This window comes from Lepidochelys kempii, chromosome 8 (genome assembly GCF_965140265.1).
Source record: "Lepidochelys kempii isolate rLepKem1 chromosome 8, rLepKem1.hap2, whole genome shotgun sequence".
NCBI lineage: Eukaryota > Metazoa > Chordata > Testudines > Cheloniidae > Lepidochelys > Lepidochelys kempii.
The window spans coordinates 55,074,198-55,087,755 of record NC_133263.1 but is presented as its reverse complement, the minus strand read 5'-3'; the positions used below and the strand labels follow the sequence as shown (position 1 = coordinate 55,087,755).

The window sequence follows — 13,558 nt, the reverse complement described above, 5'->3', positions numbered from 1 at the left end:
AGAAGCTCTTGAACCAAGAGCATTTTGCTACACCATAACGGAAATACCTATGTACAACCTTATTACTAAGAAGTAGACAGAGATGTAAGGAGTACTTTGCAGCCCTGTAAATTCACTTTCCCCAAAAAAATTTTAAAAAGGAGAATAAAGTGTCTTTTAGCTTCATATTAGCTGCAGACAACTGAATCAAAAAGACAGGCAGGTGAGACAGTCAACTCTTATTTATGTATTTGGCACAATCTTCCAGAGTCTGAGTAATCACTTGGAAAGTACCTGTCTTGGGCTGCAACATCTTGGCAAGGTTCAAGAGTCTCTTCCAAGAAAAGCACCTAATTCATAATAGGTAAATACTGAATAATAAGCTTTCTCCAAGACAGAAGACTCAAACTTTTAATTTAAAATGTGATATGATGAATAAAGAACCATCCAGAACTAGTCTTGTGATTAAGAAAGAATAATAATCCAGAAATAGAAATTGCATTGCTGGGACAGGTAAGAGCACTTCTTTCATTTGTCCTTTTAACAATAATTCAAACAAAGTCTTTGAAGGCATACAAACTCAAAAATCCTCTTCCGATGTGCCTTTGTATATCAGAATTGCCACTAAGTAACAAAGAAGGACTACTTGTTAGCTGGTATCTGTGTTGGAAACCAAAGACATAACATTGACCCCTGAATGTTCTCCAGCTGGTGATATGAAGGGTCACATAGATCATGGCCAATCTATCAAGGATGAATAAGCAGAATGCTTCCATTCTCAGCTAAATCTACATAGGAAGCCCAAAAGGGAACCGTAGCTGGTAAGGCTGACGGGGACAGAGAGCTTATATCCCAAAAGTTCTTGGATATGATGGTTTCCAACTTAGCAACTTTCTTTACTCAAGAAAGGCACAGATGTGTCACTCCTAAAAATCTTCAAAGTTATAGCTATGAACATCCTTGAAGGTTAAGAGGTGAAATGTGATATCAAAGTCTGCTTCAATTGTCCAGACAATACAGAAAACAGCAGCACAGAAAATACATATGGCATCAAGCATTTATGGTTTATGTGCTGCTTGAAGAGTCAAGTCCCTCAAAGCAGCTTCTCAAGAATGCTTCAATTGCTCTTCCGATATTGAGGATTTTGTCCTTCTCAACTAAGAAGAAAAAACTAATGGTACTTTTTCAAGCTCTGCCCATAATACTTCACCCCCTGCCTACTTGAACCTTTAGTCATTTGATAAATGTGAAGGTCTTACTTCATGCACATTATAGTTACATTTTAAATGTACTTTTTGCTCAGACACAGTAAGAACAGTCTTATCGTATGGACAAAAGCAAGATAAAGAATCCCTTAAAAGCAGAACATCTCCAACTGATGAAGAGGAGAGAAACCTCTGAAGTGATCTTCCAATATACAGTGTGATAGGTATTCATTCTCAAAGATGCCATCTGCACAGCAGTTTCACTCCTGAGCATAAGTAGCTTGAGTGAGGTCTCCAAATTAAAAGCAAATCAATTAGCACTGCAGTGAGCAGAGAAAGAAAGACAGCCTATGCCACAACAACATAAAAGTAACATGAACTTTAGCATACTTCAGGGAAGAAAGACACTTCCAAAAGACAAAGGTGTAAAAACAAGTAAGGCCACAATGAGAATCCTCAGACTGTCAGAAGTTGGCTAATTAATATAAGAGATATCCCAAAGAGAGAACTCCAGAAGACAGGAGAGTCTGCTCTGCCTCACCCATCATAACTCACTCACATATCCTCCAGTACTGTCTGAACAAGAACTCCTTTTCCTAGAATCTGAATTAAAGTTATAATGCTTCATGCGGTTGTGCAGGAAAAACCATGGCAGCTTTGCACATATTCATAATTTAAGTAGACCTCATGCAGCAAATGAAGCAGCTATATTTTGGATATTCTGTGTTGTGGTTCCTATAGGCATCAGACAAGGATGACTTATGAACTTTTTACTGGTAGTGGACTGGTAATGAGAGAGACCACAGAACAATCAAGGGTCATACAATGGACTTTCACATAGAAGTTAGAGCACCTTGACTTTGCAGATGACATCAGCTTGCTATCCCATACCCACAGAGACATGTAAGCCAGCACAAATGATCTCCAGGCTTATGCACAATTAGTAGGGTTGACAAACTTCAAGAAAACTAAAATTATGAGAATCAACCCAAAAGAATCATCAACAACACTTTCTAGGACTAATATGTCACATATCTTGGCAGCACTGTAAGCACAACAGGTGGAACAAAGACATTAAAGCTAGAATAGCAAAAGCCAGCCATGCTTTTGTAACTCTAAAGCCAATCTGGAGAAACAGAAATCTTGTCCTCCAAACTAAACTTTGAATATTTAACACCACTGTAAAGTCAGTCTTACTATGTGGTGCTAAAACTTGGAGTCTCAAGACCTTACTATCTAACTTACAAATTTTCATGAAAAACTGCCTTAGACATATCCTCAGTCTCAGATGGCCAAAATAAAAAGGTGAAGAACTCTGGAGAATGATGAAACAGAAGCCAATAGAGATGACTATGCCATACATGGAAAGACCCAAAATATCATGACAGGCAGGCATTGGACAGGAACCCTCAGGGTAAGAGGTGGCAACCTAGACCAAGAATAACATGGAAACACACTACAGAAGCAGAACTGAAAGCTATCAAAATGACAGGGAAAGAAGCTAAGACTGCTTCAGGAGACTGACAAAGATGGAAGACTCTGGTGAAGGCCCTACATTCTGCATGGAATGGAAAGGCATAAAATGAAAATATCTAGGGTTGGGATTATCAGGAGTGTAAGGGAGTTGAGTGCTCTTAATATTAATCATAACCCTTTTACTGTTATCAAATCTCCACCACAGTATCATTTTAATTTCATCTTTTTAAAATGGAATGGCCTTCTATGTAATCAGTTTTATAATAGTTTTTAAACAGCCCAATGAGTAGAGCCCTACCAAATTCACAGCCATGAAAAACGCATCATGGACCATGAAATCTGGTCTCCCCCCCATGAGATCTGGTCTTTTGTATGCTTTCCCTATGCTATACAGATTTCACGGGGAAGACCAGCATTCATCAAATTGGGGGTCCTGACCCAAAAGGGAGTGGGGGGGGGGGGATCCACAAGGTTATTTTTAAGGGGGAGGTCACGGTATTGCCACCCTTTACTTCAGCGCTGCCTTCAGAGCTGGGTGGCCGGACAGTGGCAGCTGTTGGCTGGGCGCCCAGCTCTGAAGGCAGTGCCCCACCAGCTGCAGTGCAAAAGTAAGGGTAGCAATGCCATACCATGCCACTCTTACTTCTGTGCTGCTGCCTTCAGAGCTGGGCAGCCAGAGAGTGGCGGTTGCTGACTGAGGGACCAACTCTGCAGGTAGCAGCACAGAAGTAAGAGTGGCAATATCATACCACACCATCCTTAATCCCTCCAGCAGCCCAGTTCTGAAGGCAGCACTGCCACCAACAGTAGTGCAGAAGTAAGAGTAGCAGTACTGCAACCCCCCCCCCCCCCAATAACCTTGTGACCCGCCCCTACACACACACACACACACACACAACTCCTTTTTGGGTCCAGACCCCTACAGTTACAACACTGTGAAATTTCAGATTTAAATAGCTGAAAATCATGAAGTTTACAATTTTTAAATTCCTATGACCGTGAAATTGACGAAAGTGGACCATGAATTTGGTAGGGCCCTACCTATGAGGCCTCAGCTGATCACCACAGAAACATCTCCCCAACTCCGCAACTGGTGTTCCTTCAAAAGTCAAAAGATTGCTGAGGGATAATTATGGGACCAACAACAGTAGTAGCTGTGTTTATTAAGATTACATGCAAAAAAACTATGTTAGAGGAAGATTAAGGTTACAAACTCAAGCACTTTGTGTAGTGAAGGAGACTCCTCTGTACGACCCCCCCCTTATTTGTTACAGAAGGTAGAAGACATGTAGTGGATTACAGAAAAGGAAAGGATGGTCTCAGGGATAAGGCAGCTAAAAGTTGCTCTGGAGAACTGGATTCAATCCCTTCTGCCACAGTTCCTACATCAGGGGTGGGCAAACTTTTTGGCCTGAGGGCCACATCAGGTTTCTGAAATTGTATGGAGAGCCGGTTAGGGGAGGCAGGCATGGTATGGCCCAGCCCCCGCCCCCTATCTGATGCCCCCGCTTCTCACCCCGACGCCACCCCCCCCCGGGACTCCTGCCCCATCCAACCCACCCTGTTCCCTGACTGCCCCCCGGGGGACCCTTGCCCCATCCATCCCCCCACTCCCTGCTCTTGGTCCCCTGACCGTTCCCAGACCCCCTGCCCCTAACCCCTGCCACCCCATCCAACCCCCGCCCCGCTCCTTCCTGACTACCCCCCTGGGATCCCTGCCCCTGACTGTCCCCAGACCCCCTGTCCCTAACTTCCCCCTGCCTCCCCATTCAACCCCCCTTCTCCTTCCTGACTCCCCCTGCCCGGACCCCTGCCCCATCCACCCCATCCAACCCCTTCTCTCCTTCCTGACTGCCCCCCAGGATCCCTGCCCCCATTCAACCCCCGTTCCCCACCCTCTGGCCACCTCAACCCCTATCCATGCCCTGAACTCCCCTGCCCTCTATCCAACCCCCCCTGCTCCCTGCCCCCTGACTGCGCTGCCTGGAGCACCAGTGGCTAGCAGCACGGCTACACCAGGACAGGCAGCTGCGTCGTGCCGCGCAGCACAGAGCACTGGGTCAGGCTGGGCTCTGCAGCCCCGCTGCCCAGAGCATTGCACTGCACAGCGGCGTGGCTCCAGGGGAGGGGGAACAGCTTTCCGGGCCAGGAGCTCAGGGGCTGTTCTTTGCCCACCTCTGTCCTACCTGATGCTAGTCAGGTCACTTAAGCCATGCTTTTCAAAAGGTGGTTAACTAATTGTGTGTTTCTCATTTTATGGATGCTTGAACTTGAGACCCTTGGTCTGATTTTCAGAAGTACTGAGCACTCACAGCTGCAACGGAAATCAATGGGAGCTGTGCTTTGAACATATGAAGTCCTCTATAATGCGAAATACTCTAAAAATCAGGTTCAAGGTGTCTCAAATGCTTTCCAAAGACAAGGTTCTCGGGTGGTTTTTTTCGACACTGAAAACCAGTATATTTTTCCCTAATCTCAATCAGAAACAGCTGAATGGTTATGGCTGAAATAAAAATAAAATAAATAAAAATGGGGGTGGGGGGGAGGGCACAATTACCCAGCACTGAAAATTTCAGCCCAAACAGTTAAAGTTTGGCAAACTTAAAAAAAAAAAAAAAAAAAACCCACACAACTGAATCCAGGGGTCTTACAACGAGAAGCATCAGGTAACCTTAGTAAGAAGCTGGTCTACCAGCTTCACCTATAATAAATATTTTACCATTTTTAGACTCAGACTGCTGTAAGAATGAATACCTCATGCTCTTCCTTCTCCATGTACAATATTAAACAATTGGTCAAGTGCATTATAGGAGCTTGTCTGCCTCAAGAGTAAGCAACTGCTGGAGAGAACATACTAAGTTTGACAAAATAAACAGTGCAAAATAAGCAGAGGAGCTGCATACATTCACTATCAGGGCAAAAGTGTAAAAAAACTTGCTCCAAGGTTGTATATTTGTATGGAAACCAGTGTTTCAGAACTCACCTGTGTGTAGAAACCACTAGCTGCCTCTAGGAACAGAGAAAGGTTCGCCTGAACTTCACTCCGATTCGGGTTTGCTCGGTTTTTTGCCTGCCCCTGAAGTGTTGTGATCTGATTCTTAAAAGCATGATTCCAGCTGAGAATAAAACACAATTCTGTTGGCTACAGCAGTGACTCACTGGGCGGACACTGAGCTCCCTGAGAATGGGAAAAAACTGTCTGTTACAATTATAAGGCACCTGGAGCTAATTCCATCAAAGCTCTCCACTTATTCTAGTGCCTTAACTGCTCCCTTTTAAAATGGAACAGAACATGCAGTGGAAATCTAAAGTCAAACAGGGAAGAACGGCAAATTCCCCCAAATCTCCAAAAAACAAATAGATTGTTTACAGCATTAACAATTATTTATTTGCTGCCAGCACTAACCAGCATGTCAAGCACTATTAGTCATAAAGCTTTGACCATCAGTCTCATGGACAGACTTAGAGAAACTGTTCAGGAACTGATGTCAGGCCAAAATGTCTGAACATCCAGCAGCTTTAACATCACGCTCTTCCAGACTCTTTGCCAGGGACTGGAAGAAATGCAGACTATTAACCAAGGCTGGTACAAAAAGATGCTCCTGTTCCTCAAATAAGATCCAGGGGTAGAAGCTGGGGGACAATCCAGCAAGAACCTCACCTGGCTATGAGGAAGTCATAATGAATGCCCCACTAGAGCACTAGCCCTATATGATCTCTCCCCAATCTCTGGCATGGAGTCTTTGTCCCTAAATTAGTATGAATGAACATTTGGAGCTCCTCCATCACCAGTTTCCCAAATGCTCAGAATGGCAGTGTTAGGGAAGATTTCCTGCTCTTCTGATCCGCCTTTCCTTGATGGGAATAGAAAGGCAAATGTCTCTTTCCCCCTCTTTTCAACCTCACACAACTGAGGGGGGCTCAATACCACTAGTCCTCACCCCATAAGAGGATCTTCGTCAGTGATGATTGCATCACCCTCTTCTCATGCTGATCACGAGGATGCTTCCAGCTTGTTTTACTAACACATAGCACTCTACTTCTGTGCTTCAGCTATAAGGCAGGGTGGCACTTGCCCATTTGTAAGTTAGAGTTGACATGAGTGGGTAAGCAAGTGTGGTTTTGAGTCTTTTGTTTTTGAGTCTTGTTCTGAGCTGCATCTCACTCACATGGCTCTCAAGTGGAGCTAGATCCCATCCCCTGACCTCAGTAGGAGCTACACTATATTTACTAAGGCCGAGTGCCCAAAGCTTCTTCCATGTCAAAGATTATGTGGCAGAGCAGCTCCTCTTAGACAGAGAAAAACAGATTATTCACCTGTTCGACTAAAAAGGCAGGTCCATGGATTAGAATTCTCAAATATTCTCAAACAAGTTTTTGGGAATGCTGAAGGGATTTCACTAGGAATTACATATTGGAAAGTCTCTATGCAACAAGTGACACCCCTCTCTCCAACATTAATCAGTTCCATAAATCATGGATCTCACTCACAGTGTGTATGCTACACATGCCTAAACAATGAACTATTATGTACAAGTCCTTTTTTGAGAGTACAAGTCCATTAGAGATTTTCTGATGGACAGCATGGTTTTCCCCAAAGTACTTAAGGGCAGGAATTGTAAACATCCTTTCATTCCCCATTCCCATACATTCCTCCTAGTTCTTTAAATTCAGTGTAAGATTATTCAAAATGCATTTATTCAAGCTTCCACTTACAAAAAAATTGAGCCCATTTTATAAGTTGTACCCACTCTTCCATAAGTCTTGGAAGGATCCTGCTCTAGTTCACAACACATGTGAATACTTGCGATTAGAATACTTACAGGTCCTGTTCCACTTTCTTGTCTAAAGCATACTCCAGATCAGTTACTAGCATTTTCTGGTATAAGTCCTGCAGAGCCTGTCTGGATGTCCAGACTTCAGCTGGACCCAGCTTTGAATCTGAGCATCAAAAAACAAAAGAACAGATTTACCATGTCCCAGTACACAGAACAGCATTGTTTCAACTGATTTTTCTCATTCCTGCCCCAGGAAAGAAAACACCATGTCGTGCCACATCCAATGTCATGCCACACCTCCCTTCAATTACAGCTTCATCAAAAAACAAAAACTAGGAAAACTAATGAATACCAGGAAGAGATTTTCAGGCTTTGCAACAAAGGGCCAAAATGACAAGCTGCTAGAAACCAGAGGATTGCACACGAATTTCATATGCAAACTATTTTACCAAAAGCACATCAACATAATATTTATTGCAGTTCTGAAAAAAGACTAAGTTACCACTTATATAAATTCACCAGCAATAAAAACATGCTATCTTGTAAAAGCCAGAAGACAGATGCTGAAAAGCTGCATTTTAGGACTTCGCAGGCTGCATTTGGGGCACCCATAAGTTAGTGTTTGACACAGCAGTTCCAGCATCTTTGGTGCTAGAAACCAGAGACAGATCTTTTCTCTTACTGAGAATATCTGCTGTTCATTTTTAAATAAGCATCAGATCAGTCATTACCCAAGACATATGAGCTAGGTCCAGTCCTCCTCTCTCCTCCCAGGTGGAAGATAGGACTCATCCTACATCACCAGCTGGGACAGAAAAGGACTCGTCTCTCCATAAGTGTTTTAAGGCACTGTATGGGAGTTTTAATTATTTAAGTTTCAAATTTTCATTTTCTATCTATAGCAGGGAGTATAGTCACTTGTACAGCATTCTCCATTTAGCCACATGGGAAGAATAGACCTTTAACAGGACACCACCTACACACTACAGAGAACTTGGAAATCCCAGCTATTCACTAGATCATATTTATAAGTAACTGTTTGAACTCAGGATTTCAGTTAGGTCTCAATGTCCAAAGTTAAAATGAAATTTTACAGCCTGCTTCTTTTATGCCCATCGTCTCACTCCTATTAGGAGTCTGGTAAGCATTTTGTATCACTACAACACAAAGAAAAATAGGACTCAAACACAATTTTAGTTACTGCACTAACGGTGAAATAAAAGACAATTACCTGTCATGTCAGCCTTCAGGACTTCTGCCTGCCTGCAAGAGGAAGACAGGACAAGACATTAGATATTAACAAGGACTGATGAAGATAATCAAGTTACACCAAACAAGTGGGGAGGGATGCTGTTGTTGCTGGGGTTTTTTCTCTTTTTAAAACACAATTGCTTGAGTGTGAGGCAAAGACAAGGGTTCAAGTCTTTTTAGGGATTGTATATACCAATATAAGCTAAGATGTGAATTTAAACCACTAGAATTTGTCATGTAGACACTTACGCTCTTATAAGAGTGGCTTCACTTTAGTTTATGTTGCTTTGAAAGGGTTTAAGCTAAACTGATTTAAGCCACTCTGATAAAAGCCACTCTTGTACCAGAAGAAGAATGTTTACTTGGGGAGTTATACTGGTATAAATGAATGTTACTTACCTGTAATCACAGTTCTTTGAGATGGACTCTGCATAGTCACACTCATGGGATGTGCTGGCTAGTGAAGTTCAGGCTGTCAAGCCTTCTCATAGCAGTGCTTCTTAGAGCACTCATGCATCCCTCTTATCCTTTGACTTTGCATTCATGAACGTTCTAAGGACAAGGCTATAAAAGGTGTCATGGTGCTCCTTACCCACCTCAGTTCCTTCTATGGAGTCTTAACAGAATCTTGACTGAGGAGTCGGAGGAAAAGGGGAATATGCAGAAACAATCTTGAACTCCAGTTACAGGTGGGTATCCTTAATTTCTTCAAGTGTCCTTAGCATATTCCCATTCATGGGATAATTTGGCAAGCAGTACCCCATAGATGTAAGGTGGAACTCCAAGTCCTAATTTAAGTCCTTGAAGTTCTGCTCTGCCAAACTGAGTGTCAGATCTAGATACTAGGTCAAAGGAGTATTGTTTTGTAAAGGTACGTATAGAGGTCCAAGGAACAGCCTTACAGATCTCTGCAATTAGAACATATCTGAACCTGGTCTACTCCTAAATGTTGGGTCGACTTAGATACATCACTCAGGGCTGTCAAAAATGTCACACCCTGTCTGACGTACTTAGGTCAACCTAACCTCCACTGTGGGCACAGCGAAGTAGACAAAATAATTCTTCCATTAACCTAGCTACCGCCTCAAGGGGATGGATTTACTACAGCAGGGGTGGGCAAACTACAGCCCACAGGATTGCCACCCCTGTGGCGCCGCGGGCCCCACTCCGCTCCCGGAAGTGGCCAGCACCATGTCCCTGTGGCCCCTGGGGGAGGGGAGAGGGTGGCAGAGGGCTCCGCACACTGCCCTCGCCTGAAGACACTGCCCCCCATAGCTCCCCAGTGGGAGGTATCTGCGGGTGAGGACAGCATATTGAGCCCTCTGCCACCCCCTCCCTTCCCCCAGGGGCCGCAAGGACGTGGTGCTGGCCGCTTCCGGGAACGGCATGGGGTCAGGACAGGCAGGGAGCCTGCCCTGGCCCCGCTGTGTGCCACTGCCACCCTGGAGCCACTCCAGGTAATCGGAGCCAGGCCAGAGCCCGCACACCAAACCCTCTTGAACCCCGCACCCCAGCCCCCTGCCACACCCCTCTTATACCCTAACCCCCTGCCCTGAGCCCCCTGCCGCACCCCTCCTGCACCTTAAGTCCCTGCCGCACCCCTCCTGCATCTCAACCCCCTGCCCCGAGTCCCCTCCTGCACTCTGCACCCTTCCCTGCACCCCTGCCCTGAGCCCCCTCCGCCCCAATCTCTTGCCCTGAGCCTCTTCCTGCACACATTCCCACACTCCTCCTCATACCCCAACCCCCTGCCCCAGCCCTACATGCATGGCTCTGCATGCAATTTCCCCACCCAGATGTGGCCCTTGGGTGCCCTAGATGAGGCAACTTTTCTCCCCTCTTCTCTGGCTGCGAGGAGGAGGGCATTCAAGGAGAATACCTAGCAGTAACCTTCATTTTATCCCACTAAGAAGAATAAGCTTGTCTCTTCAGGTTCCAGTAACTTATGGAATTGCGAATTTGTACGGTGTACCTGCACTACCAGAGTAAATGTTGATACAGAGTGAATAGGAGAGGAAGAAACTACTTCCTCCTCCAGAACTATCTTTGGATCTGATGCAGTCTTCAGAACTGGGGAAGACTCTTAGGCAGGGATATACCTTGAACCAGAATCTTAGTTTTTGATTTAGGATCTGATGTTATCCAGTCTAGATGCAATCGATCTGAGGATTCCCTCAATTTCAATTTGTCCCTGCTAACACAAGCCTTCTTGTCTTGGAACTGAAGTAGAAAGATCCCAGGGGTTTCTCCCGTGGTTTGGCCTTCATCTTACAGGCTGAAACAGACTGAGTCCAAGTGCCTTTAAGGTCAGTCTAATGATCTGGGGGGCCTGACTACACTGAGGTGCTGGATCTTGATCCTTGGGCAGAGATTGAAACCTTCTACATAGTGCTCTTAATGCCAGAGGTGTAAGGAGCAGACATAGGCGTTTTCATCATGAATAGGGATCCCCTGGATGTGTCGGGTTCAAGAGGCTCTAGAACCAGAGATTCGTGAAGCAATAAGACTTACAGGCTGTTGTCGCATTCCTTGCATTCCCTCAGGGTAAGTGTGCTACAGACAGAGCATCTTTAAGGAGAGTGACCCTGCCCAAGGCATTTTGTGTGGGCATCCAACACCAGAAAAAGACGGCAAGACAAGAGTTGCACCTTTCAAAAACAAGTCTGAACTTTCAGATCTGCCATGGAACCAGTCGTCAAAACCAAAATTAACTACTATCTATTATAATAAAAAAACCCTTTTCCTTAACCAACTAACCTTTTCATTAAAGTGACACTAAAAACTACACTAAAGTAAACCACTAAATTCTTTGATAGAAGAATCCTGATGGGATAGATGTGAATCTCTCCAGATCTATCTGCTGGTGTGGCTGGAAGGAACTGAGGCAGCAAGCAGAAGGCACCACATCCCCTTTCACAGCCTTGCCCTCAGAACGTTCAGGAATGTAGGAGAGGAGAGGTAGGAAGGATGCATGAGTGCTCTAAGATTAGGTTCCACTGTCTGAGCTGATCAGGTCAGCGCATTCCACGAGTGTGAATATGCAGACGACACTCGAAAAAATTATAATTGATGTACCTATACAACAATAACTAGTGAACCTTTCCTGTGTAGACAAGCCCTTAAAGAGTAAGAACAGTTACAGTTTCAATATGTAGGAAGAATATTTCTGAACCACTAAATGTCCCAAATCAAAGCCTCCATTATGTGTCTATATGGCAGATGCATCTAGTTCTTCTGTTTCGCACTAGAGATAAAGTACCTTTTTTTTTTTTTAATTGCATCTTATAGGTACATCATAACACTAGCTATATTGACTCACCCTTGAGTTTAATACCCAGAAAAAAATAACTCATTCTTAATGTTAATTGTTAAGACTAACTCATTTCCAAAGATCAGTTTTCACCAAGTCAATTACCAATTTATGTCAATTCTTTGACCTTAGAATAATTACTACCATTTAATATTGAACACAAGAAACAACTATTAATAAAATGTGTTCACTGGTACAGCATATTTCAATAAACCTTATCTGCCCATCTTGGAACACTACATTTATGATTTGAAATAAACAAAACCTCTATTCTTTTATTAAGTCCCTATACTTGTCATAATGGAATCCACATTTTGAGGGCAGGCCCTAACAAAGTACAAGTTTATAAAATAGGCAATGGAAATTTCTTAAATATCAGGGCATGTCTATACTACAAACTTTTGCTACCGCAAGTTACATCGGCATAAAGCCACTGCAGTTAGTGTATCACTTGTGCACATGCATACTTGGCTCCTCGAACTGGCTCCGCATGTACTCATTAGGAGTGTGTCAATATGAAGTGCCAAGCATAATGAGTAGGTAACCCAGTGTGCAACCCACCGCCGCCCAATGCACTTTCTTTTGAGACGTTTTGGCAAAGCACAGTGGGGCAGAAAAAAGTTGCACAGGGGGACTGGGAGTAACAGGTCAGCTTCCCAGCATGCAACTGTCTCCATTCCAACATGTTATCTATATCCCATAATTTTTGCGCCTTTTTAAAAAAAATCCCACAAACCTGCATGGCCTTCTTTGCGGTCTGCCATCTTTGACAGAAGCCTGGAGACTGCACAGCTCTGAAATATTGTCATAAGCATTGCAAACACAGGACACATGTGTGATATTCGCCTCCGGTGTTATCTGGACTGGTGATCTGGTAGGTCAGTGGTCTCCAAAGTTTTTGGATCGCGCACCCCCCCGATGCCGCCAAAGCAAGAAGAGTGGAAGACCTGCCGCAGGCGTGCCGCCGAAGAAAGAAGAAGGGAAGACCTGCCGCAGGCGTGCAGAGCTGCCGCCAAAGAAAAAAAAAAACGGCAGAGTGCTGTCTGGCAGCGCTCCTCCTGGGATCCTCTGGCGCACCCCACTTTGGAGACCACTCTGCGAGGTCACTTCAATCTTTGACTCTGGGAGCCAGCCTCACCCTGCTCTGCTGTGAGAGCCCCCCTCCTGGGCTGTTCACACACAGCCACTAGCATGTAAGCTGCTCCCAGCTACTAGCAACCGAATGACACTAGCCAATATCTCTGGTCCCAGACACAACCCTGGGAACCTCCGTCTTTCACTGTCCAGTTATGCCCACTGGACGCTGCAAGCTTATATAAGTTCGTCAATTTAACAAAGAAATTGATATGTACCAGGATTGTTATCCCAAGGGGAGCCTCTGACACACTTCAAACCAAACGCACTGCTTCAGGTAGAACAAACAAACAGATTTATTAGCTATAAAGACAGACTGATAAGCTAAAGCATAACAAGTCAGATCTGGTCAAATGAAATAAAAGCAACACACATTCTAAGCTGATCTTAACACTTTCAATGTCCTTAAAAAACTGAGGTGCTTC

General features: G+C 44.3%; 1 protein-coding gene across 10 annotated transcripts in view; it reads right to left on the bottom strand.

The window, feature by feature from the left end:
* SMG7 (SMG7 nonsense mediated mRNA decay factor) overlaps positions 1-13,558 on the bottom strand; it is a 102,574-nt gene that overhangs the window by 48,704 nt on the left and 40,312 nt on the right. For all 10 annotated transcript variants that reach the window (XM_073356636.1, XM_073356634.1, XM_073356626.1 and 7 more), the window contains 3 exons: positions 8,670-8,701; positions 7,484-7,601; positions 5,644-5,776 (listed from right to left, as the gene is read on the bottom strand). In XM_073356636.1, the coding sequence (XP_073212737.1) occupies positions 5,644-5,776; positions 7,484-7,601; positions 8,670-8,701 (283 nt within the window). The remainder of the gene's footprint in view (positions 1-5,643; positions 5,777-7,483; positions 7,602-8,669; positions 8,702-13,558) is intronic.